We start from the raw sequence: 27,171 nt of genomic DNA, 5'->3' as shown, positions 1-27,171 counted from the left end.
ATTAAAGCTCGCGAGTCTGAGAAAACCTCCACGCTCTCCACCAGTCAGCAGTCCACGTGTGATATTCGAGCCGATGGAGCAGCACGAATGTCTGTGTGGGATAAAAACAGGGTTCCAGAAAACAAAGGCGTCCCAACAGGTGATTATACAGAAACATGGGAGCACCCATTCACTGTCACCAACTGCTGGCCTCAGACTGATTTCGAACATGCGTGTGGCTTGTCTGCTGGCCATGAGGGAGCCAAAATCATGTGATGTATCAAGGATGTTGCAAGCAGATATTGTAAGTGTTCACTCACTGAACTATTGGCCGTTCTGTTTCACTACTGTCTATGGTGGGAGGTTGTGGCAACCATTATCCACTCACTTAATGTAGTGGTGCTTACTTCTTCCGTCACATTAATAATGCACTTCCATGTCTGCCCTCCTCTTTTCCTCTTTCTCTCATCCTTCCTCTCAGTTTTTTTTTTCCTCTTCTATCCAATTCAGTTGGCTCTGTACTGAGTGACAAGCCTCATTGTTTCCTGTGACCCAAGAAACCATTTACAATGCCGTGTAGTAACCATATACCCAATGAGCAAAAAGCGAAATGGAACCTGCAATGGCGCCCCTATTAAGTTGGTGAAGAAACAGATGCGGCATTCATCCAGCAAACAAAGCTGTCAACTTCATGGTGACATTGGTTCACTACCCCGTAGGGGCAGTAATTGCTTGTGGTTGATATGTCTGCTCGGTCATGCAGATTATGGATGATCAGCAACAATAATCAACTACAACAGGATTAAGTCAAGGAGTTTTCGTTTCATTAGCTACTTTCTTCTTATAGACTCCCATCATTGGTTTTCTCTCTCTTCACCGCAGTATTGCATTTTTGTCTCTTGACTGTCAATATTTAAATGACCACAGCTTTTCAGAACTGTCCCCTTGCAATCTTACTCCATTACGGCAGGCGCGTCCCGCCCGTCTGCCAATGCAGTCTCACCTCTTTTCTGATAAACGTTATAATGCAAAAATGACCTGTTACTCTCTGTCGTTCCTGCATGCAATAGTTTAACTTTGCAACTGTCTGCCTCACTCTCTATTTCCCTTTGTCTATGACACGCAGTCTTTTAAACATAATTTGTCCAGGCGTCTGTAAATGAACGGAGCATAATTTTGACCCTCTTTTGTCCTTTTTTTTTTTTTCTTGGAGAAAGCAATTTTTCGTGAGCCGTTAAGATTTAGTTCTTTCTTCCCTACATGAAATAGCTAAGAACAGAAACGGACTCAAGGCAGATCTTTGACGCAGTTCCATTTTCATCTGAAACCATTCTGTGTATAAATAATAAAAATAAATTATAATACGTAATAATAATAATAATAATAATAACAACTAAAATCACGTACCTAAACTTATTAGCTTTGTAGGTGCAGCTCTTTTTCTAGAACCCAAACAAACTACCGTCTCACGCACATTGTCTTATGCTTTATCTAGATTAACAAATCCAGCCATTATCTTACTCTTCCCTTCCAAGTTCCTTTACTGTAATCCTTTATTGTATCTTTCTCTCTCTCCATCTCTCTCTCTCTCTCTCTCTCTCTCTCTCTCTCTGTAAGAAAAAAAGTAATAATAATAAAAATAATAATAATAATAATAATCTTAAAAGGCTTGTGAGAAGGACCGTAACGTGTTTATGGCATTCATGGACCTCGAAAAAGCATATGACAAAGTGGACCGAGAAGGATTGTGGAAAGTTTTGCGCATGTACGGTGTAGAGGGTAAGCTGCTAGGTGCCGTCAAGAGTTTTTTAAGATGGTAGTGAAGCATGTGTAAGGGATAATAGACACCGAAGTGAATGGTTCACGATTGGTGAGGCCGTGCGACAAGGTTGTGTGATGTCCTCATGGTTGTTCATTTCACTATTTTCGCAAGCACTGAACTTTACTAACAGCAATTGCACTTAATGCTTGACAACACTTCACTATTTTTACAAATGCCGATGATATACACACTTTAGTAACACTTCATTCTTTTCACAAGTAACGAAAATATACAAACTTCACTGACACTTCACTGACACTGCTCTTCACTCAAACTAACGTGAAACCCGGTTGAACTCCCTCTATTGTCTTTCCCATCCTTATGTAAGCTTCCATTGCCCTAGAAACTTCTACATTCTACGAGAACAACAGTTGCCAACTCAAAGATATCCAAAACATGACAGAGTTTTCGTATATTACATCTATCTATCTATCTATTCCCAGACGCCTCAATCCCATTCGGGGTGGCCACAAACAAATCGCCTCCACGTGGCCCTGTTCCCCGCCATTTCACTGCCCTGCTCCCAACTCACCCCCCCCCTCTCATATACCTCTCCATCCCATCCCTCCATGTCATCCTCGGCCTCCCCCTCCCTCTCCCCCCCTCTACTTCACTCACATACACTCTCTTCGTCAGTCTTTCACCCTCCATCCTCTCCACATGGCCAAACCACCTCAGTGTACTCCTCCTAATGCTTCCTATCACATCCACATTCACACCACAACGCTCCTCAGCCTGTCTCTCCATGTGAATCCACAGGCTCCTCTTAAAAAACTCATTTCCACTGCTCTCATTATTGACTTGTGCCCTTCCAACAACGTCCAAGCTTCACTTCCATACGTTAGAGTTGGTATCACAATACTGTCATGAAGCAACTTTTTCACTGCCATGCTCACTTCCCTGTTTCTTATCACTGCTTTCAAGGAACCAGCAACCTTTCTTCCCTGCTGTACACTTTCAAGCACTTCACCCTCCAAACCTCCATCCTTACTCATCACACTACCCAAGTACTTAAACGTACTCACATTTTCCAACTCCGCACCATCCAACCTCGCTGTACATTCACTGACTTCACCTCTCTCGAAGACCATCACTTTACTCTTCCCTACATTCACCTTTAGATTCCGTTTCTTACACACTCTCCCAAACTCATCCACCAAGCCTTGCAGCTCCCATTCGTCTTCACTCAAAAACACAGTATCATCTGCAAACAACAGTACAGGGAATTTCCAAACACTACCCTCTCTCACCAGGGCCACTCCAACATCCACTACCCTACCTTGTACCTCTTTTATTACCCCATCCATGTACAGATTGAACAACCATGAAAACATGACACATCCCTGTTTCAACCCAAGCTTCAAAAAGAAAAATTCTCTCAGTTCACCATCCACATGCACTTCAGCTTTAGCACCATCATACATACTCTTCACATAATTCAACATCTTTCCATTTACTCCATATATTCTTAATACTTTCCACAATCCTTGTCTATCCACCCTGTCATATGCTTTCTTGAAATCGATGAAAGCCGCATACAACTTCTTTCCCCTCTCTAGAAACTATTTCACTAAAGATCAGAGAATGAATATCTGATCTACACAACTTCTTCCCTTCCTAATGCCTCCCCGTTCTTCTTCAACTAATTCCTCTGTTATTTCCCTAACTCTGTCAATAAGTATCCTATCATACAATTTTCCTATTATACTAAGAAGACAAATGCCCCTATGATTACCACACACTTCCTTTTCCCCTTTTCCTTTGTACAAGGGAATAATTATACCTGACTTCCAATCCTCCGGACCTCTACCTTCCTCCCAGGCCAATCTGGACATCTTCCACATCCATTCTTCTACTATATCTCCCCCATGCTTCAACATTTCACTAAACACTTCATCAATTCCTGGGGCTTTCCCCAATTTAACTTTCTTCATTGCTTCCACAACTTCTATCCTACTGATTTCTTCCTGTCTTCTCACCTCCCTCCTTCTCCCAGCCATTCACCAGCCACTTATACTCGCATCTTTTCCATCCTCTATGTTGAACAATTCCTTAAAGTGTTCTCTCCATCTGCTCACTTTTTCTCCCTTCTCCACTTGTAATCTACCATTTTTATCTTTCACCGCCCTACTAATTACACTTCCACCCTGTCTTACTCTCTTCACCTCTTTCCAGAACACTTTCTTACAGTCCCTCCACTTTACACTCAAATTCCTTCCAAATTCCTCATCCATTTTCTTCTTACTCACTCTTACTATTCTTTTTACCTCTCTCTTTCTTTCTGCATATAACTCTCTCTTTCGCCTCTCAACTTCTTCCACGCCCCTATTTCTCATCCAATCATTGTATGCTTTCTTCTTTTGTGCCACAGCATGTCTCACCTCTTCATTCCACCACACTGTTCCTTTCACCCCCCTGCGTCTTCTCTTCATCTCACAAACCACATCACATGCTGCACATTTTTCTTCTGTGATTATCCTGCACACACCTTCCACGTTCCCCATCTGCTCCGATTCATATTTGCCCAGTCGTTCCTCCACTTCTCTCTTATATTCTGCCTTTTTCTCATCCTCTTGTAACCTTTCCACTCTCCTTACAAATACTCCTTCTTCCCATCGTTCCCTTCTTCTATTACTCCATCTTATTTGTATCTTGATTCTGGCCACCAGCAAGTAGTGATCAGAAAGTCCACTCCCCCAACCTCTATAAGCTCTTGCATCCATTACACATCTTCGCATCCTTTCATCCACACACACATAATCAATCATTGCCTTCCTTTCATTCAGTTCACCACCCAAGCTTCTCATCACTCGCCATGTATACCTGTGGATCATTTCGTGCCTGAAGAGGGTATTGGCTATCACCAACTATTTAGCATACAAAATCGAATTAAATGATATTTAAGAAACAATCACATAAATAAAACATCATAAAGAAAAAGAGTATAAAAATTAATTCATAACTTACGAAACAACTACACTCACAAACAGCAGGCAAATTGGTAAATTGGTAAATTGACATCGGGAAATGTCAAGAAGCTGCTCGACTACCTGATTAGAAAATCTCGCTTCTTAACTTTATATATATATATATATATATATATATATATATATCATCAGCAGCAGCAGCAGCAGCAGCAGCATCATGAGCTGTTTGAGTATTCACTGCTGCACCGGCCTATCCAGACCGAAGGAGGGACGATACAGCCAATGTATCTCTACCAAGTGGCTTAGGCTGTCTAGTAGAGATTGTATGTAGGGTGCGAAGTGCTTGTAAGTATAATTGTAGTGTTGTACTGGATGTGTGTGTAGTTTGTGCACCAAGTGTAATCGGCCTGTGCAAGCCGACTGGGTGCAAATATACTTTACAGTATGCGACACTGGTTCAACCACAGCACCCCTGGTGTCCACCAAAGCAGTACATGGAAGGGAGAATGCTTCCAAAGTTTAGTACCCTGGCGGCGCGCGAACCCTCGCTCTCCAGTGTGCCAAAACGCACACTTTACCACTGAAGCTCCATATATATATATATATATATATATATATATATCTCTCTCTCAAAAAATTCTTCTGATTTATTTTCAACTATTGTTGGTGTTTATTGTGATTATTCAAGTATGAAGTTCGTTTTATAGTCTGAGTGGTGTAGTGTGTGTCTAAAGATGCTATATTTATTCATTTACCATATAAGGGTGCTGCATTGTTTGTATGAGCTGAACCGTCACACCCAATATTCATATTGACTCGAGATTAGTGCCCGACATGAGTTATTTAGCATGAAAGCAGGGAAAGGTTTTACATCCATTTATTCACTACGAGGACACCTCATATGTTGCTGAAGTGCTTATGCAAAACAAGAAATATGTAAAGTGAACAAAGTCGGTATATATTATGTGTACTTATAAATAAAAGCATTATCATTTTTTCCTCTTTTCGATGTTCATAATGTTTTTTCCTGTATGGAGTTGTTTTTGTATTCTGGATGGTACAGTGCATTTTAAAAGAGAGGAGAAGGATGCTATTTTTAGTTTCTTTCAAGATAATGGGTGCAGCTGTGTGTTTAGGGACAATCCTCCTTGTCAGAAAATGATAAAGGCAAAATTAGCAGATGGGCTGAGGAAAGAAGGAAGAGGGATGGTGAGGTTGTAAGTTATAGGTACAAGAAACAAGAAATATGGGCATTTTCCTACAAATGAAACAAAAAAAAAAAAAAAAAAAAAAAAAAAAAAAGGAACAACAGGAAAACAGTGCAATAAAATCATGACAAATAAAACGAGTAAAGGTAAAGAAAAAACTTACCTTTTACATTTGTAGTGTTATAAGTTGTGGGGTGTAGAGTGAGCAGGGGAAGCAAACATTGATATGCAGTCATTGTCTGCGAAACACACTTTCCTTCTTTACTTACCTTCTTATTCTTACATACACTAACACTTCAGGGGAGCAAATGACACACGTCTACTCGTGACTCATTCACGAGATGTAGGCTACTGACCGCCTGATTGGTTTGAAGGGTAGAGTAGATCGGTGTCAACACCTCTCAGACCTTCGTCCACTTCCCAGAATTGTATGCAGTTTTTTGTAGATCAATTTGCATTGATGCAACCGGTCACGCTACAGCAAAGCATTGTTGAATGCTAGTGGTCATTTAGGGCTTAAGTAGTTCTTTCTGCACATGAGATTTATCCTAATTTTAACACAATCTTTTTGGATGGACCAGCAATAAATGTAAGGTAGGTTATTGGACTGATATGTTTAATCGTTACACGTTGCATTAACCCGCCCCATCCCGACGTTTTCTGGGCAGTGGTACGCCCCAGTCCCAACATTTTTGGACCTTTTTTTTTTTGGCTCAAACATCCGCTTTTGGTGAGAAACATCGAAAATTCATAGAGAGATCGCCCACCTGAGGTTTAAAATACTCAATCCAGGTAGGAGTACCTCCTTACCTTACAGGGTTTTCTATCAGGCTGGCTGCAAAGAAAACGAGTTCTGTGGGTGGATAACTATTCTACACCACTCATAAATGGTATTTATTTATTTATTTGGTAAGAATTTATATGTAGTACGAGAGTATATTGGTTTTCAAACGGGAACATAAGCATTATAAGCATTGTTTCACTTACTAACTCATCACCATTCCTGACCTTTTTTTGCCACATTACCTGATCATCATTTCTGACTGTTTCTTCCTCTAATGTTTGTCCTCCACATTGTCATCGATTGGGGAATCACTCTGGCCCTGAATTTCGTACCGTGGCATGACATGGCTTTACTGGCCAGGTCACTGATAACAGGTGAATTGCTGAGAAAAGGTCATGCAGGAGGGAGGGAGGAGGTCATGCTAGGTAAGGCATTGTCCCTGCCTGGCATCTTGTAAAGGAAGGTGTCCCGTGTATACGTGCCAAAAATCACTCGCGAAAATTGAAAATTATGCAAATTAGGGACCTTGCAATGTTGCCGCGTTAATTTACGTCTCCGGGATATGAGTGCACATCATGTGAGGAAGTGAATTCACGTCTCCGGGACGGGGCGGTTTAAAGTGTGATTAAAGCTCGCGAGTCTGAGAAAACCTCCACGCTCTCCACCAGTCAGCAGTCCACATGTGATATTCGAGCTGATGGAGCGGCACGAATGTCTGTGTGGGATAAAAACAGGGTTCCAAAAAACAAAGGCGTCCCAACAGGTGATTTTAAAGAAACATGGGAGCACCCATTCACTGTCACCAACTGCTGGTCTCAGACTGATTTCGAACATGCGTGTGGCATGTCTGCTGGCCATGAGGGAGCCAAAATCATGTGATATATCAAGGATGTTGCAAGCAGATATTGTAAGTGTTCACTCACTGAACTATTGGCCGTTCTGTTTTACTACTGTCTATGGTGGGAGGTTGTGGCAACCATTATCCACTCACTTAATCCGTCACGTCCCGAGGTTTTCTGCACCTATGACATCCCCCAGTCCCGAGCCTTTTTGGAAATTTTTTTTTTTGCTAAAACTTCCGCTTAGGTCGAGAAACGAAGGAAAATCACAAAGAAAGTGGTTCCCGCGGTCTATCAGTGGTCCGTATAGGCGCGGTTCCCCCCGGCAGGTATGGTGTTCTGTAATGGGCTGGATATGCGTTTACGTTTTCTATGGTAAGGAATAATGGGAGAAACAACACACAACACCTCTATATTTATTGAATTTGAACTAATAAACAATAACAGTAACAATATAATGGATTTCAGACACATATATATGAAAAATAAGCATTGTACCATCGCGCGAGCATAGCGAGTTTGGTCCGAGTCGTAACATGCTATATGCTAAGTGTCTGGTATGAGTCAACCTATCATTTTTTCTACTTGTATACTTCTGTTTCAATGACATTTTACCAATTACAACTGTTTGTAAGTGTTTTCAGATGTTTTCATTCATTATGATGACATGCAGCATAAGTATAGTGCACATCAGCTTAGTAAGTGCACTCGCTATGACTCGTATTTCAACATACCAAATTGTTTTATCACTTTCCAATTATTTTCCCCTTTACATAGAACCTTTCCTCCACCACTGTAAAGATTTTCAGTTATTTTCATTCATTACGAGGGCATTTAGCGATATGCTAGCGCATATTCACGTAGCAACCACGATCTCAAACACTCGTGTTTCATCATCTACTTTATTTATTCACTCCACTTATAATTTCCCACTTACATTACACACGTTTACTCCCCTATAATGCACTGTCCATAATTACTGCCATTATTTATTCAAGTGAGTGTGAGAATATCGCATGAAAATACCCTCGCAAGGAATGTTTCGACAAACATAATACTCACACACTTATGTACTAATTCACTCACACACTTATATACTAATTATTCACTTTATCACTTGCTGACTTTTATTTTCACTAATACGTGCCTTATTCATTCAACTGAGCGTCAGGAAATCGCATCTCTATACACACGCTATGAATATTTGACTTAGAATGTATATCAGCACTTACAATAATTTCAAATTATATTATACCCGTAAGAATTTCCAATAATAATAATTATATAATTACGGGCCGTATTTATTGCACTGAGCGACAGAATATCGCATCATAAAACCCTCGCTATGTAAGTTTCAACTTAGGGCAGATTTATATACTTACATACAATGTTTTCACTTATGTTCTACCTGTATGCACTTTATACTAATATTTGGAGATCAACATGACTGATAATTTCAATGAGCGTTTGTCTGTCGCATTTACCTCATAATTTCTGCGTCCTTTCGCATTCACACCATACTAAAATTGCATCAACGTGTGATATTCACTAAAACATGGGTGAATACAGAGACTCACGTCACACTGCGCGCACTCATAGCGGGTGTCCTTCCTCTGAGTCGTGAGTCTCACCTGGGAATTACTGCACACGTGACACCTGCGTTAGGGCCTAGGTCTGTTTGGCTGGGGAGGGATAGGAGTGGGAAAATGGTGGCCGGATATTCTCTGGGGAGTTTGGGCAATAGGGGCAGTGCGGGTGCGATGTTGGGGCCTTTCAACAGCATAATTTGCAAAGATTTCTCTTGTGAGCTTCCTCACAAACCCTTCAAATGTTTCCTGAACTCCTGTTGTCATGGCGTGAAGGTGGTGGCAATTCAGAGCAGTGATATCTAGCAAGTGAAAGAACAGTTTTTTATACCACTTCATCGTGGTCCTGGCACACTCTACCGTCGATATCATGGAGTCTGACTGGTCCACGAGGCGCATGTTTATATTGTAATCCATAACACACTCAGGTTTCCAAACACGACGCCTGCTCTCGCTACGGTAATCAACAGAATCAGTACGGTGCATCAAGGGGCGGTGAACCGTGGACAAGAGGCTTACTTCTCTGTTGTGGTTCCACATTGTTGCAAGGATGTTGTTGGCTTTGAAGAAGACAACCTCATTCCTTGCAAGTTTCCGCCCTACCTTGGCCATGTGACGCCGGTTCACCTTTACGGTTCCACAGACTCCCGTTTCATGCATGTGAAGATAACGAGCGAGAAGAGGGCTAATGTACCAGTTGTCGAGGTAGAGAACGTGACCACGATGAAGGTAGTCTTCTATCATCGTCTTTACCACTGCTCCCGACAGTCCAATACTTCGATCTTCTATTATGTCTGTCTGTGCACCGGTGTACAAGACTATGTCTTGCACGTATCCAGTCCTACAGTCGCACATAACAAAGATCTTGAACCCAAAACGGTGCCTTTTGCTGTGCATATACTGTCTGAATGAAATATTGCCTCTCCACAACACGAGACTCTCGTCTATGACGAGGTCTCTATAGGGATAGAATGAGGAACGAAAGGTTTGCCTGAGGTGATCAAAGACCAACCTAATTCGCCTCATTTTATCAGTGTTGTTTGCATTTGCAGGGTCATGAGCATCATAGAAATGGAGGCAACTTAGAATTTGTTGAAACCGATTACGGCTCATCACTTGCCCAAATATTGGGGTAAACATAACAGGGTCCCTAGTCCAGTAAGCAGGAATTTTTTCTTATAATACCCATCAAAAGGACCAGGGCAAAAAATAAGAACATTTCTGGAAGGGAGACAGGGTAATCATAGATGATAGAATGCCTACTCCTTGTTCCCAATCTTTCACTCTCTAGGCGCTGGGCGCTTGCAAACAGGTTTGTTTGGTGTACAATCTGATCAACAAATGCCTCACTGAAAAACAGGTGGAAAAAATCCAATCTGGTGGAATTACGGTGAATTCCTGGAGCAATGCAGCCAGATCACCCATGCTCAGTGAAGGGGTGAATGAGGGGAGAAAAATCACTCCCATCCTCCCAATCCCACGACACAAATCCCTCGTCCCCATCATCCCCATCACGCCTTCGTCTGGGTGGGGAGGAGATCCTGGTTGGGGAGGTGGGGGAGAAGGAGTGCGGAGGGCTTCCCCACTGTCACTCCTCTTCCCTCTGCCTTTACCCTTTCCCTTTCCCTTACCCTTACGGCCTTGAGGAACATTAGGGGGCTGTGGGAATGAAATAGGGGAATACTGGGGAGCAGAAGACGTGCTGGGGAGTGGTTCCTCCCCACCTTCCCCCTGCATGACAACACCACGTGATTTCTCACGCACCCAAGCTCGACCACGTGTTAGGGGATATTGGGGAGCATAAGACGTGCTGGGGAGTGGTTCCTTCCCACCATCCCTCTCCATTACAACACCACGTGCTCTCTCATGCACCCTAGCTCGACCACGTGTTAGGGGATATTGGGGAGCATAAGACGTGCTTTGGAGTGGTTCCTCCCCACCTTCCCCCTCCCTCACAACCCCACGTGATAAGGAACGCACCCGCACTGGCCCACGTGATCCACTACGCCGCCTCACACTACGTAGGGAGAGCAATGACTCACTCACGTCACTCTCACATTCCCTAATCCTCCCTGGACTTTCCCTTTCACTCCCCACTCCCTTCACTTGACTTCCTAGCTCCCCAGACAAAATGCTAGGCCCATACCTGCTCATATGACGTGGTGTGTGCTCTGGCCCACGATGTGTTATTACCTCACGTCCATACCACGTGGCAGCACGTCCCACGGCTCCGTCATCGTCCTCATCCTCGTCCTCATCCTCGAATTCTGGTTCCAAATCACGCTGGGGATAGGGATAGGATATTGCACGTGACTTCTTTGCCTGCTGCCCCTCTCTAGCAGCACGGTAAGTCACGTACTGCCGCTTCCTGGGAGATGGAACTTCCTCGTCACTGCTGGTGGTTTTTTCCTCCTCTGGCTGCACATAATCCTTGTCCATATCCTCGTCGTCCAGTGGGGAATCACTGTCGCCGGTAAAGGTGTCCAGGGCGACTTGAATTTCGCTGTCTGAGAGATCTCTCTTAGCCATGTCTGAGCAGGACTGTGGCTACCAGGTGAGTGGACAAGTGGTGGGCTAGCGCGGGTCGTGTGGGGTCGCCGAGTGTCCCCGCCTGGTGGCAGGTAGGGGAAGGTCATGCGAGGGTACGTACTGCAAATCAAGCACGAATTTTGAAAATTGTCGAAATTATGCACATTGCAATTGCACAACATACCGGTATGTCGCCGGGACTGGCAAATGCAAATCGTTGCAACGTACTCATACGTTGACTGGACGGGGCGGGTTAATGTAGTGGTGCTTACTTCTTCCGTCACATTAATAATGCACTTCCATGTCTGCCCTCCTCTTTTCCTCTTTCTCTCATCCTTCCTCTCAGTTTTTTTTTTCCTCTTCTATCCAATTCAGTTGGCTCTGTACTGAGTGACAAGCCTCATTGTTTCCTGTGACCCAAGAAACTATTTACAATGCCGTGTAGTAACCATATACCCAATGAGCAAAAAGCGAAATGGAACCTGCAATGGCGCCCCTATTAAGTTGGTGAAGAAACAGATGCGGCATCCATCCAGCAAACAAAGCTGTCAACTTCATGGCGACATTGGTTCACTACCCCGTAGGGGCAGTAATTGCTTGTGGTTGATATGCCTGCTCGGTCATGCAGATTATGGTTGATCAGCAACAATAATCAGCTACAACAGGATTAAGTCAAGGAGTTTTCGTTTCATTAGCTACTTTCTTCTTATAGACTCCCATCATCGGTTTTCTCTCTCTTCACCGCAGTATTGCATTTTTGTCTGTCAATATTTAAATAACCACTGCTTTTCAGAACTGTCCCCTTGCAATCTTCCTCCATTACGGCAGGCGCGTCTCGCCTGTCTGCCAATGCAGTCTCACCTCTTTTCTGTTAAACTTTATAATGCAGAAATGACCTGTTACTCTCTGTCGTTCCTGCATGCAATAGTTTAACTTTGCAACTGTCTGCCTCACTCTCTATTTCCCCTTTGTCTATGACACGCAGTCTTTTAAACAGAATTTGTCCAGGCATCTGTAAATGAACGGAGCATAATTTTGACCCTCTTTTGTCCTTTTTTTTTTTTTTTCTTGGAGAAAGCAATTTTTCGTGAGCCGTTAAGATTTAGTTCTTTCTTCCCTACATGAAATAGCTAAGAACAGAAACGGACTCAAAGCAGATCTTTGACGCAGTTCCAATTTCATCTGAAACCATTCTGTGTATAAATAATAAAAATAAATTATAATACGTAACAATAATAATAATAATAATAATAATAATAATAATAATGAGTAACTAAAGTTGTCTAAATCTCTAAATATCCATACCTAAACTTACTAGCTTTGTAGGTGGAGCTCTTATTTTCCAACCCAAACAAACTACCGTCTCATGCACATTGTCTTATGCTTTCTTTAGATTAACAAATCCAGCTATTATCTTCTTTTTTTTTTTTTACGTGTCTGAGTGTGGGCAAAGGCTTCAGGGCCTATTCCCAAGTCCCAGTAGTCCTCCTTGGGACCCAGTAGTCCTCCTACATCTCCACATGTCACCACTTCGGCGCTAACACCTACCATCCGTATTGAGTACATGCTAGGGCGGTCCCTACTTGACTAGTGTACTTGTATTAGCGGGGGTACTTTTATGACATGTCATCTGGTAGATCAGAAAAGTCTGCTTTTAAAGAAATTCAAATCCTTAAACTGTTCCTTGCCCCAGCCGGGATTCGAACCTGGGTCCATTAGCACTGCAGGCCGCCTCTCTACCGATGTTGCCACCGCCTCCCTGCGGAGTGAGGAAATCGGTGAACACCAGAATCGAAGAGAGTGTATTGAGATGGTGTGGTCATGTGGAGAGGATGGATAACAATAGAGTGGTGAAAAAGGTATATCTGAGCGAATTCGAAGGAGGGAGGAGGCGAGGTAGGCCAAGGAGAAGGTGGAGAGACATGGTGGATGAATGTGTGAGAAAGAGAGGTTTGGAAGTCGGTGAGGCTAGGGAACTGACAGGAGATCGAATGTTGCGAGGAGAAGAGCATTATCAGGGATTTTGGCACCCCTTTTTAACATAGCAGCATCTGGATTGACTCTATTGGATACGAATATGTGAAGCTAAAGAACGTGATGATTTTTTTTTTTTTTTGCATATCCGATAGAGCCAGGATTCCTGGGGCTTGAATGATGAGTGAATGGAAACGTGGCCCATTGGACTGGGCAAATTTGGGCTGTCTGGACATTGCTACTCCTCACCCTGCCCTAGGGTGGGAAAGAAGGTCCGGATGATGATGATGATGGTGATAATAATAATAATAATAATAATAATAATAATAATAATAATGAGTAACTAAAGTTGTCTAAATCTCTAAATATCCATACCTAAACTTACTAGCTTTGTAGGTGCAGCTCTTATCCTCGAACCCAAACAAACTACCGTCTCACGCACATTGTCTTATGCTTTCTGTAAATTAAGAAATCCAGCTATTATCTTTCTATTCCCTTCCAAGTTCCTTTATTATAATCCTTTATTGTAAGTCCCCCCTCTCTCTCTCTCTCTCTCTCTCTCTCTCTCTGATCATAAAAGGTCTGCTGTGAATTGGTTGCATTTCCGGTTACAAGATATATAATTATGAAGGTGAGCCAAGCCATATGTGTGTAAAGCAAGTCATTGGTGGTATATAATTGTGTGTTTCAGGTTCGTGGCGACGGGGTGTTGAACCTGGGGCATCTACAGAGCGCCTTCATCGTGCTGGTGCTGGGCCTTTTTGCTGCCTCTCTCACCCTGATGCTGGAGCACCTCGTCTGACCTAGATTAGCCAAGCCCTAGCTCTTCCACCACCCTGCCTCACGCCACCATGCCTCTATCCCAGTCTTCCCACAACCCTGCCTCACAACAGCCCTCCCTCCAAACTCCCTCATCCCAATTCTCCCTCCACCCTGCCTCACCCCAGGTTTCCCTTCACCCTGTCTCACCCTAGCACTCCCTCCACTCTGCTTTACCCCAGCATTCCCTTCACCCTGTTTCACCCCAGCCTTCCCTCTACGCCACAAACTCCCTCTATTGTGCTACACTGCAGTACTTCCTCCACCCTACCTCACCGCAGCCTCCCTCCACTTTCCATTACCCTTACTTTCCCTCCTTTCTATTTCACCCCAGCCTGACCTCCACACTCATCCACCCCCAACCCTAACTCGACCCTACTAATCCCCAACACTCCCTCCACTCTGGCCCATCTCTCTTTTCTCTCCACCCTGCCTCCCCCCACTCTCCCTCCCCCGAAAAGTATCCCACCTCTCCCATTATCCTAAATTATTCCTCCTCGCCCTCCACCCTGCCTCACTCCAGTCCATCCTACACCCTACCTCACCTCACAACTGCCTCCACCCTTCTGTGTCTCTCCAAACTTCCTCACCCCAGCCCTCTTTCCAGCCTGCCTCACCCCAGACCTCCCTACACCTTGTCTCATCCCAACCTTTTCTTCCTCTGGCCTGCAGTTCATTTCGCCTTTCCATTCTGCCATAATCCTTAATAAAGGCCTGTAGATTATATATAATTTTTCTTGACTTACTTCAATTATATATATATATATATATATATATATATATATATATATATATATATATATATATATATATATATATATATATATACATATATATATATATGTATATATATATATATATATATATATATATATATATATATATATATATATATATATATATATATATATATATATGAGAGAGAGAGAGAGAGAGAGAAAAAGAGAGAGAGATGTAATGCTCACCCTGCCATAGGGTGGAAAAGGAGGTCCAGATGATAATGATGATGATGTAATTAAAATTCATCATACCTCTAAAGGCTGCATTTTATTTGTCAGATGTTATGCCAGTATCCATGCTAACCTTGTCACATTCATCCCTACTGAACCTCCTCTTCCTGCATAGGTATGTCCAACTCCCACCATTTATTACATGCCTACTGCCACTGTTGCTGACCATCCACATATGCTGGAAATTGTATCATTTAAGTGGGAGGACTTTATTTGAATCTGCTGTAGTTTCCAACAAATTGTTAAATAAAGAGGGTACCAGAATGCATCCTTGTCGTGATTCCCCACAATGGTTGAAAGGAGGGTCTGTATCTCATTCCGTTGGTGTGCAATATGGGGCAGGACAATGGCTACATCGGCCAAGGGCTCGAGACCGTAGCTCAAGGAGACTACATTGTCTATCACCATTACCTCGCCTCCTGAGCCGGCCAAAACCCCAGGTCGTACACCACCATCGTCCTCAACCCAACCCGGACACTCTTAGGTTCACCAAACCCCAAAAATGTTACCTACAAAAATAAGTTCGAATTTATAGGGATGATTATGAAGAGATGAATATGCAAGAAACAGAAGGTTTGTATGCAAAGCAAAACTTTAATAGATATTCATTGACTGGGGAAGGTGAAGGATTGTAAGAGGGTTTAGATGGAGGGACAGGAGGAGTAGAGGTGGATGTAATTTCTGCAAGTGACTCCTCCAACACCGAGCCTTTCGGTGCACGCTTAAGATCATCCGCATGCACCCACTTGGTCTCTGGCTGACAGTTCCTGTATTCTAAACTTGTTACCATGTCAAGTTATCACGCAATGTCGACATGTGAATTTGTTATCCAGTTGAGAGGTGTGCATATACTGTATGGATGGGCAAATGCCAGATTTCCAATATTGACACTGATAGGTGAGGCAGACTTATGCTGGCTTTGCACAATGCTCTCTTGAGATAAAACCAGATTTACTTGTATGTAATGATGTATTTCCTACAAAGCTGACTTATTCATGTTTACATAGTGTAACGGCGGATGAACGCCCGTCTTGAAGAGTGAGAATGAAAGAGACAAAGAAAGAAAAAATAAAGCATGGAGAGACAGAGTAAAAGCCCGAGAATTCACCCCGGCTAGTGTCGTTATCGATTAAGGCGGATTAAGGTGCCCCGGACTAATCCACTTAAGCCGAATCTGACAGGTCTCGTGCCTTTGTTTCGAACACCTGTGATCCCACAGGGCATGATCTACCTCCCTGTCCCCCTTCAACCGGAAATGCCCCGGAATGCTGCGGCCCAGCTCCTTTGTGATGAGAAGCGGCTTCCTAATTCCCTGGACATCAGTCACAGATGATGGCATCACTATGGTCTGTCTATTTTATGAAGAGCGTTTGGGCATTGTCCCTCTTGAGGAGTCCCCGTCCCTTAGTGTTGCCATATTTTGTACTGGGCAACTTAATCGGATTAGAATAAAGGCGGTAAGGACAACTCTCCCTCCCACACACCACTCTCCTCTCTCTCTCTCTCTCTCTCTCTCTGCATATAGAAATTCCATTTTTTATAGATTTATTTCTATAAAAAGTCTATACACTTATATGAATGTTTAGAATTTGAGGAAAAGCCTCCAGACTGACTGTCTGTCTGTCTGTCTTGTTGCACTCTTATTCATTCCTTTCTCCATGACCTTTTCCCCTACTCTCTGTTTCTGTCTGTCTGTCTGTCTGTCTCTAACACTATTTTTTATTATGACTGTGATTATCTCCTTAAAGTGTGATGTTTATTTGTGGTTTATAACAGCTTTTAAGGGATCAATTATGGGTCCTCTGCCTTCTCTTCTAAAAAAATATTTATTTACGTTGTAAATAAGTTCTTTTTCTCTACTGTGGAGCACACGAGAGCGAGTAGCAGGAGTAAGAGCATCCATCTCAGGTGGCGGCCAGAGTGGAAATGACCTGGATTAACACGGTCACTCTACCCTTACAAGCGTGGCAACGTTGGAAAGCAACACTGCCAAGTGATGTGGTATTTATAAAAAGTAATTGTTATTAAAAGAAAAAAGAGGCATTTATAACACTATATAGCCTTATTAAAGAATTAAATATATATATATACTGTAAATAACTTCATTTAGAAGTAGTAAATAGCTGACAAGAGACAAAGAGATGTACACGTTTGGCAGAGAGGCGACCTAGGAAATTCCCAAGAGGGACAACGCCCAAACGCTCTTCATAAAATAGACGGACCATAATAAACTCCACCTGCTCACGTTGCTTGGGACTGAATAAAATGTGCAGAAAGCAGGCTTTTCACCAGAGGTGGGCACCGCAAACGAAAATTCAGTTCCGCAATGCAAATCCACAAACTAAAAAAATTGTCTTCCAACCACAAATCCACAAAATTCTTGAAATTTACAGTTCTGCAAATGGAACGCAACGCAAACCATTTAAAAAAATAAAATTATAGTTAGAGTAAAAGTAAAATATAGAGTTCATTTATAATTATTACTATATTAGACTGTTTTTACAACAAAACAAGGGAAATTCCTTCACTCTTGTATATAAATTAATGAAATTAGTGTCCGAGGAAGAGCGAGGACAACTTACTTCAGCCGAAAATCACTTAAGAGTGTTCGAAAATCACTTAAGAGTGTTAAAAAATGTTCAGCGTGGGATGTGAAAAAAAGTATCCCTGACCATTTGGGGAGATCTCTGTGTGGTAATAGAGTGCTGGCTGGGTTGTAAAACAGTATTGCTTACCATTTGGGGATTTCTCTGTATGCTACTGTAGTACAGACTGGAGTGTAAAAAAGTATCCCTCACCATTAGGGGAGATCTCTGTGAGCTACTATAACCACTTGGGGGAGATCTCTAATAGCATTAAGGTGTGAAATATTACTAGTATGTGTCAAAATTCGCACTGGGCGAGCTCGGACACGTTCCATATCTTCAGTATGGACTTCTATTTCTTAGTTACACTTCACAGCTAACACTGACAAGTTGACACATCAGTCCACCTCTATTCCTCGGCTCTAACCACCTCAGTCCTCACTCCTTAGTCATAGCCAGACTCCTCAAACAATTGAGACAACTCCAACATGCAGTATATCTATCTATCTATCCATCCATCTATCTGTATTGATACTGCATGGGGAAAGGTGGCTGTCTGGTAAGAAAATAGTAAAATTGTGTTCTTTAATCTGTCATTAGTCTACCTAATGATTTTTGTTGAGATTGAAATACTGGCACTGGCAATGCTGTAAGTTTTACAAATTTGAAATTTAGACTAAAGGTCATATTATAGGTGGACTGGGAGGCTTAGTAGCTCATCTTTGCACTTTTTATCTTGTTACTGGCATGTAGCTAAACAAGTTTTTCGAGTATAGATGTGCAGTAGTTTTACATCAGCAGCAAACATTGTAATGTCTGAGAATCTGGAAAAAATACTGATCTTAAATTAGCCTCTATATTTTACTTTATTTATTTGGGGAATATTGCTGGCTTTTATCCGTATATTCATATTTCTTACCCTCTCCCCAGAAAGCACAAGCAGTATATCGTTCAGGTAATGTAGTGAGGAACCCTACAATTTAAAGCAGAATACGAATTGCTATGATGATGTTACCCTTCAACAAGAACAAGAGAGGTTATTCCACACTCATACCAAGTTTCATGAACAAATTTTGATTAGAAATATATATTTATATTTTTAATTTTCTTCCAGGGCCGGGTGAATAATGCCCAGGTATGCCTACGGTGTTACTAAAAAGACCTATGTCTCCCTAGGGTTAATTAACCACGAGTATGAACGTTGCCCCCCCTTGGCTTATACCCATTTCCATTCTTTTCCTAAGTGCTTGGTATGAAGCCATTTAATATCAAAAACAGATGAATCTGATCTTCAGCTGTTCTCTCTCTCTCTCTCTCTCTCTCTCTCTCTCTCTCTCTCTCTCTCTCTCTCATATATATAGATAGATAGATAGATAGATATAGATATAGATAGATAGATAGATAGACAGATGCAGGCGTGGTTGGTGGGGGCGCTCACCATCCTCTCGCTCGATGCAGTGCTGCCCTGGGGTGTCTGTCCTTTCCTCTTCTCCTTCCTTCTTTCCTTCCTTCCTCTTCTGTCTTTCTTCATTCTTTCCTCGTCCTTCTACCAACGGGTGGCTTCACACTCTCGCCTCTGTATTTCTTTCCTTCATTCTTTCCTTCTCCTTCTGTCTATGGGTGAATCTACACTGAGTGACAAGCCAAATGGTTTCCTGTACATGAAACCATTTACTACGTTGCGTGGTATTCACATAACCAAATTATGGCGACTGGTGGTTTAGTGGGTAATAACGGCGCTCCAGTGGGATTGACCCAGTGAAGGTTTATATCCGAGTAGTGGTTGGGGTTTATTGCTCAAGTAATGCCACTCAGGGATGAGTGAGGCTGGTCACTCTGATCTTAAATGTCAGGACCAATTTGCCTAGCCCCTGGCACCTACGCTGCTCATGGGGCAACACTAGGTTGGATGATGGCTGGATATATATATATATATATATATATATATATATATATATATATATATATATATATATATATATATATATATATATATATATATATATATATATATATATATATATATATATATATATATATATATATATATATATATATATATATATATATATATATATATATATATATATATATATATATATATATATATATATATATATATATATAAAATGTATGTATGTATGTATATATACTGTACACAATATTTATCGTACAGATGGCAACAGTGCGGGAGTGGCGGGTGGCACCGGCGAGCTGGTCACTCACCCAGTCACTGCCTGCCGGGCTTGGGCATGTATTATGTTCGTGTGCAGATTTGCTTCTGCAAGCGCAAAACCGAGAATTTGAGTATGGTTTGTAGCAAACTCAAATCCGCAAATGATCTCACACATCTGCAGTTACGGAATTTGCGGTATGCTGAAGTGATTGTGGAAGTGCCCAGCTCTGCTTTCCGCACACTCTCTTCCCACGACAATTAATTCACACACAGTCATTTCATCATGACACACTTTTACTCACTCTTTTGCTACACTCTTGTTTACTCTTAGCACATCCTTACAGTCCACACAGCAAGTTCTCTATACTCATTTCAAAGCCAAAGGTGGCTGTTGTGTATATATACGCAACGACTTATCTTGCTCTCGTGTTCCTGAACTCGATTCTTCTGAATTCTCTACACTCTGGCTTCGGCTTTCCTGTCATTCTCTGACTAAATATATCTGTGCTGTTTACTTATCCCCTAATTCTACTGATTATCAAAAATTCTTCGACTATCTTACTTCTACGATGAAACACATTCTATCCATTTCTCCTTTCTCAGAAATCTCCATTCTAGGAGATTTCAATGTTCACCACCACCTTTGGCTCTCCTCTCCTTTCATTGATCCACCTTGTGAACAAGCCTACATCTTTTCTATCCTTAATGACCTAGAGCAGCTTGTACAGCACCCTACCCGTATTCCTGACTGCCTTGGAGAGAGCTCCAACATACTTGACCTCTTCCTCACAACTAATCCTTCTGCTTACTCTGTTAATCTTTTCTCTCCGTTGGGCTCCTCCGATCACAACCTTATCACCTTAACCTGTCCTATCACTCCGGTACGGCCTGTGGACCCTCCAGGGAAACGTCATCTGTGGCATTTTGGAGCCGCGGACTGGGAGGCCCTCAGGCCGTACTTCTTTGATTTTCCCTGGAATGATTATTGCTTCCATGGTCGTGAGCCATCTGAGTGTGCCTTGCGCATTACGGAGGTTATTCTCTCGGGCATGGAAGCATACATTCCTTTCTCATATCCTTTGACTAACGCAAGAAAGCCTTGATTTAATCACGTTTGTTCTGATGCTGTCCGCAACAAGGAGAGGGCCTACAAAAGGTACCGGAGCCAACCCACCCCTGAATCACATCACCTTAACTTTCTGCCCAGAAACATGCTAAGTCTGTTCTTCGCTCTGCTAAAAATAATTTCATCCGTACTAAATGCTCTCAACTCTCCAACTCGAATTCTTCCCGCTCCTTCTGGCACCTTGCCAAAAACCTTTCTAACAACTTTACCTCATCATCCTTCCCTCCTCTTTTCTACTCTGATGGTTCTGTAGCTATTTCTTCTACTGATAAAGCAGATCTCTTCGCACAGACTTTCTCCTCCAATTCCACCTTAGACGATTCCGGTGTTGTTCCTCCATCACTTCCCCCCTCTGACTTCCTCATAGCTGACATTAAAATTTCTTCAGCTGATGTATTTTCTGCCATCACTGGCCTCAGTACTAACAAGGCGTATGGGCCTGATGGGGTCCCTCCTGTTGTTCTCAAGAACTGTGCATCTGTGCTTACACTCTGCCTAGGCAAACTCTTTCGCCTTTGTCTGTCAACTTGTACCTTTCCTTCTTGCTGGAAGTTTGCTCTCATTCAGCCAGTCCCAAAGAAGGGTGACCACTCCCAACCCTCCAACTATCGTCCAATTGCCTTAACGTCCTGTATTTCAAAAGTTTTCGAGTCAATTCTCAATAGAAAAATTTTAAGGCATCTTTCCTATCACAACCTTCTTTCTGATCGTCAGTACGGGTTCCGTCAGGGACGCTCCACTGGCGATCTTCTCACCTACCTTTCAGACTCCTGGTCATCCTCCTTTCGGGACTTTGGCGAAAGCTTTGCCATTGCACTTGACATCTCAAAGGCTTTCGATCGAGTCTGGCATAAATCTTTAATTTCCAAACCCCCCTCCTACGGTTTCTATCCTTCTATCTGTGCCTTCATCACTAGCTTCCTTTCTGGTCGTTCTATAGCCACTGTTGTAGACGGCCATCGTTCTTCTCCTAGATCTATCAACAGTGGTGTTCCTCAGGGCTCTGTCCTATCACTAACTCTCTTCCTTTTATTCATCAATGATCTTCTAAGCTGTACATCTAACCCTATCCACTCATACGCTGATGACTCCACCCTTCACCTTTCCATTCGGTTCCCGCAACGCCCATCTCAACAGTTACTTCAAGAAACAAGGGATGAGGCTATGGCACACCTAATGTCTGACTTGGCTCGTATCTCTGACTGGGGTAAAAATAATATGGTTGTTTATAATGCATCTAAGACTCAGTTCTTACACCTATCAACCCGACAAAATCTTCCACAGGTATACCCACTAATGTTTAACAATATTCAGCTTAATCTTGCATCATCCTTGAACATGCTTGGGGTTTCATTTACTCGGGACTTATCTTTGAAAGATCATATTACATCTCTTGTAAAATCTGCTTCCAAGAGATTGGGTGTGCTAAGATGACTCCGCTCTTTCTTTACCCCTGCACAATTGTTGACTCTATACAGGGGTTTTATCCGCCCCTGTGTGGAGTACAACTCTCATGTGTGGGGAGGCTTCCCACATACAGATCTTCTCAATACTGTGGAGTCAAAGGCTTTTCGTCTCATTAACTCTTCTCCTCTTACTGACTCCCTTCAACCTCTGTTTCTTCGCCGCACTGTTGCATCTTTATCTCTTTTCTATCACTACTTTAATGGTCATTGCTCCTCTGAACTGTCTGCTTGCATTCCTCCACCTCTACGACGGGCACGTAGCACCCGTCTGGCAGCAAACTTTCATCCCTTTTCTATCCAACTCTCTAATGCAAGAGTTAACCGTTACTCCCAGTCTTTCATTTATGCAACAGGTCAACTCTGGAACTGTCTCCCTCTGTCTGTGTTTCCTGCTGCCTATGATCTCCATTCTTTCAAACGCAGTGTGTCCAAGCATCTCGAAATGATCGGATCTTGAATTTGGCTCTCTATTGTATTTTGTTTTTCTCTTGGAGGGAACTGTTACTGCGGGCTCATGGCCTTTGTTTCCTTCTTTCTCGCATTAAAAAAATAAAAGTTCTGCTTGCATCCCTAATAAGCAACTGTGAGTACGCTGCTGCCCTACAAGCGTCTGGAGTTCTAGCCTAGGTCTGTCTCTAGTTATTCATGTGCTAAGGCATCCTGTTTATGTCAGATTTGTTCATGTAATCTTCCTACCCTTTTATTGACTTAGTGATTGCATGGTGTAATACCATTGTGCATTCTGCTTTCGATAATTTTCATTTTAAACCTGTTTTCCCCTTTTTTGCTCTCGTGTATGAGGTAGATTTAAGAACATATTTTTGTACAAAAATCAACCTTTGTGCCTTTTCCTGCTTCCCACATTGTGTGGTTGATTGTTCTGAGTCCACCCTACTTTGTGCACACGACAGAATTGGCTCACTTGGCCAGGATCCATTTCATATTCACGCCGACATTGACATACCTTTCCCAGGATGCATTTAATATTCAATGTCTATCTGTCCATCTATCTTTTGTTTGGCGCCTTAATTCCGTAAGGGATTCGCCCTTCGATCTATCCCCATATAGAGTTATCAGAAATATAAGTTACATACATATCTGTTCACCTACTGTAAAAATCTCAGCTGCTCCTCCGTAATCCATAGCAATGGCTCTATCCAGTGACACTGATGCTAAGGCAATCATAGACTCAAATCCTTACCCCTCAGCAGTTTCTAAGTTGAACAGACAAGAGCTCAAGCTCCATGCCCAGTAGGTGCCTCATTCTCCTCATACGAATAAGACAAAATTCTTGAATCTTTTGCGTAAACAATGCTTGGAGATAACAAACCCTCCTGAGATCCCTCTCCCAGTCATGACAATTCAGCCATGCACATTTATGAAGAATCCACTGCCCCTGAACAACCCATGTGGTTACAGGAATTGGAATTAAAAACTCAGCTTAGGCAACAGGAGATGGAATATGAACTAAGGTTAAGAGAGGTTCAAAGCTAGTCCATCCTGTCTACTAGAGTAACCTTTGATGTGCACCACAATGTTAAGTTGGTTCCCAAGTTTCACGAACACAATGTCAGTAAATAATTTACGATGTTTGAGAGGAAAGAAGAAGTCTTGGGTGGCCAGAAGAATTTTGGGTAATACTGCTGCAGAGTGTACTGACAGGTAAAGCCCAAGAGGCATTTGCTGTGAACCTAAGTCTAATAATACCAAGTAGGATCATTTCGTTCTAAAACAGCTCCAAACTCGCACAGGGGGTGGAACATCAGAGTGATGTCGACTGGCTCTGGCATGAAACCCCAGTGTTCAGTTGACTCCTGACCATGACGGTGAGTGTATGCTTGCACCACTCACCAGACCGTGACACATTTTCAGTCCGGAGAAGTGAGGGAAGGTATAGGGGTGTGAGGGAATCTACTGCTATATTATAGGGTTAAACGAATCTGTACTTCTTCCCCTTCTTCATTTTCCCTTATCATAAATGTTTAATTTGAGTCTGCCCTTTTATACATTTTCTGTTACTTAAGCCAGCTGACGTCACACAAGCCACGCCTCCCTGCGCACTGACGGAAAGTGAACCGACTTGGTATTATAGTCTGACAAATCTAAACGTAGGGTTTTGGTGGAGTCACCTCCTCCCTGCACTGTTGCCACATTTCCGAGCTGACCTCTCCATCAGCGATGACCTTGACACTGTTTCCCTCTTGTGATCTCCGTTTTTCTAATACCCCCTATACCCCTGCCACCAACACCCCCTATACCCCTACCCCCAACAACACCCCCATCAACAACACCCGCTATACCTCCACCACCAACACCTATAAATATAGACCCCCACCATCAACACCTGTATAATAATTAGCCGTTGATAATTGCTATACTTTCATTGAGAGCATACATTCTACCCTATTGCTCAAACTCCCTAATCTTACAATCCCATCTGTCTTAATCCTTCCCACTGCCTTCGTTCCTAAATCCCTTAATTGATCTATTTTTAGCCTAAGTGTCCCCACACCTTTTAAACCATTTACCTCTCTGTCACTATTCTCCACCATATGTATCAACTTGTATTATATTGTGTATAGAACTTTCATACTGTATGCTGTACTACTGTATAATGTATAAGAATACCCACTGTTTAGTGGAAATAAAGTTTTATTATTATTATTATTATTATTATTTCTCTCTCTCTCTCTCCCTCTCTCTCTCTCTCTCTCTCTCTCTCTCTCTCTCTCTCTCTCTCGCTAGATTTTATGTGTCATCCATGGTTTTTTACTTCCATTTTTATGTATGAATTATAATTTTGACTTTATTTCCGCACCACCCTTGAGGTAAAAGTCACGCCGCGTTTTTTTTTTATAAAGGTTTCCCCAATAGGCCTAAATCCTGTAGGGGGTTGGTGACCTCCCATAGCGTACACACAAACACGTGTCGCGTGAGTGCTGCCACCCCAGAGCTGTTTGATATATTTATTTTAATTATGAAAGGATCGCCTCTTCCCACTTTTATCCCTTCAAATTTTCTTGCAATTATACTTGCTAAATTAATTAGCAATGTTAGAAGTGTTGGGGAAGTAAATAATAATTAGAATATTTTTAGAGCAACACTGCCAAATTTTTATGCCACGTTTCTCTATTATCGTATAATATAGTATGCAGAATAGTTTTATTCTTCCTTGATACATGTCAGCACTTTCATTACAGTTATATTAGTATGAGTTATGTTTATGTATCATTCCTACTACACAAACCACAGGCGTTATACATCGTAGGGTTAGGAAACATGGCATTAGTGTAGGGAGGGGGTGACTCCACCCAAACCCTATGTTTAGATTTGTCAGACTATAGTAGACTTAGCTGTGAACAGTGCTCGATTTTCGAGGAGGTAAAGACTGTATCTTGAGAACCTACGAATTAGTCCCAGAAGCCTACCGCATCAAGTTCAGGACCACTCCTAAGACTAGAGACCACACTCATGTGGAGCACGCCTGTTCTCTCACAGATTTGCTTGATAGGTGGCTGCATGCCAAGAACATAGATAGTTTCCCAGCGCTCAAGAAGTTGATAATCGTAGAACAGTTCTTTAACAGCACTGATAAATACCTCACTACCCATTTGACAAAGCATGACATTTGCACTCTTTCTGATGCGGCAGTCGGTTCAGATAATTTCTCTTTGCTGCACAAGTAGAGTCAAAATGTGCAGAATTTTGTAAGAGATCGGATGGTAGAGGGACCCACATCCTCTTCTTGAAAGTCAAAGCCAACAGAAAAGGACAAGTGTTAAGTTTCCTAATGCCACATTTAGTAGGCAGGATAATGCCTGGTGAAATAACTTTGCAAGAGGGTCAGGGAGAAGTGTCTGTATGAGCAGTTATTGCAAGAGGGTCACTTGGAAACGTTGTGTTGAAAGAAGCATGAGAAGGATCCAAAGCCAGTGGGATGTGTAAACTTGAAGGGTCACATTGGCACAGTACGGGAAGAGCCTTCCACTGTAACATGTAATGTAACTGAAGTAACTGAGGAGACTAAAGAAGAGCCCGTAGGTGCCGAAACTCCAGCTAAACCTGTGTGTCATCCTGCTATGAATGACATGATTGAAGTGCAATATAATTGTGAGGATAATGATAGTAGTTGTAGTTGCTTGGAGCGTCCTCGTTCCAAATGTAGTAAGCAAAGTGACTCCTATCATGGCTATGGTCCCTTCTTGTTGAAAGGTGTAGCCTCTGTGTTTGGTACCAAGGAAAAAGAGGTAACCATAACCATTTTGAGAAATACAGGAACTTCCCAATCCCTGATGTCGAAAGGAATAGTGCCAGAATCAAACTCTGCCAAATCTGTGATCC

General features: G+C 42.4%; 1 protein-coding gene across 1 annotated transcript in view; it reads left to right on the top strand.

Moving 5' to 3' along the window:
- LOC145397988 (glutamate receptor ionotropic, delta-1-like) overlaps window positions 1-14,450 on the top strand; it is a 254,064-nt gene extending 239,614 nt beyond the window's left edge. Inside the window, exon 5 of the mRNA XM_080270955.1 lies at window positions 14,340-14,450. Within this exon, the coding sequence (XP_080127081.1) occupies window positions 14,340-14,450 (111 nt within the window). The remainder of the gene's footprint in view (window positions 1-14,339) is intronic.
- The last annotated feature ends 12,721 nt before the right edge of the window (window positions 14,451-27,171 follow it).

Source organism: Coenobita brevimanus, chromosome 44, assembly GCF_032717465.1.
Source record: "Coenobita brevimanus isolate Jiangsu-jjx chromosome 44, ASM3271746v2, whole genome shotgun sequence".
In the NCBI taxonomy this organism is placed as follows: Eukaryota; Metazoa; Arthropoda; class Malacostraca; order Decapoda; family Coenobitidae; genus Coenobita; species Coenobita brevimanus.
The sequence above is the reverse complement of the archived record's forward strand: the minus strand, read 5'-3'. Positions and strand labels throughout refer to the sequence as shown.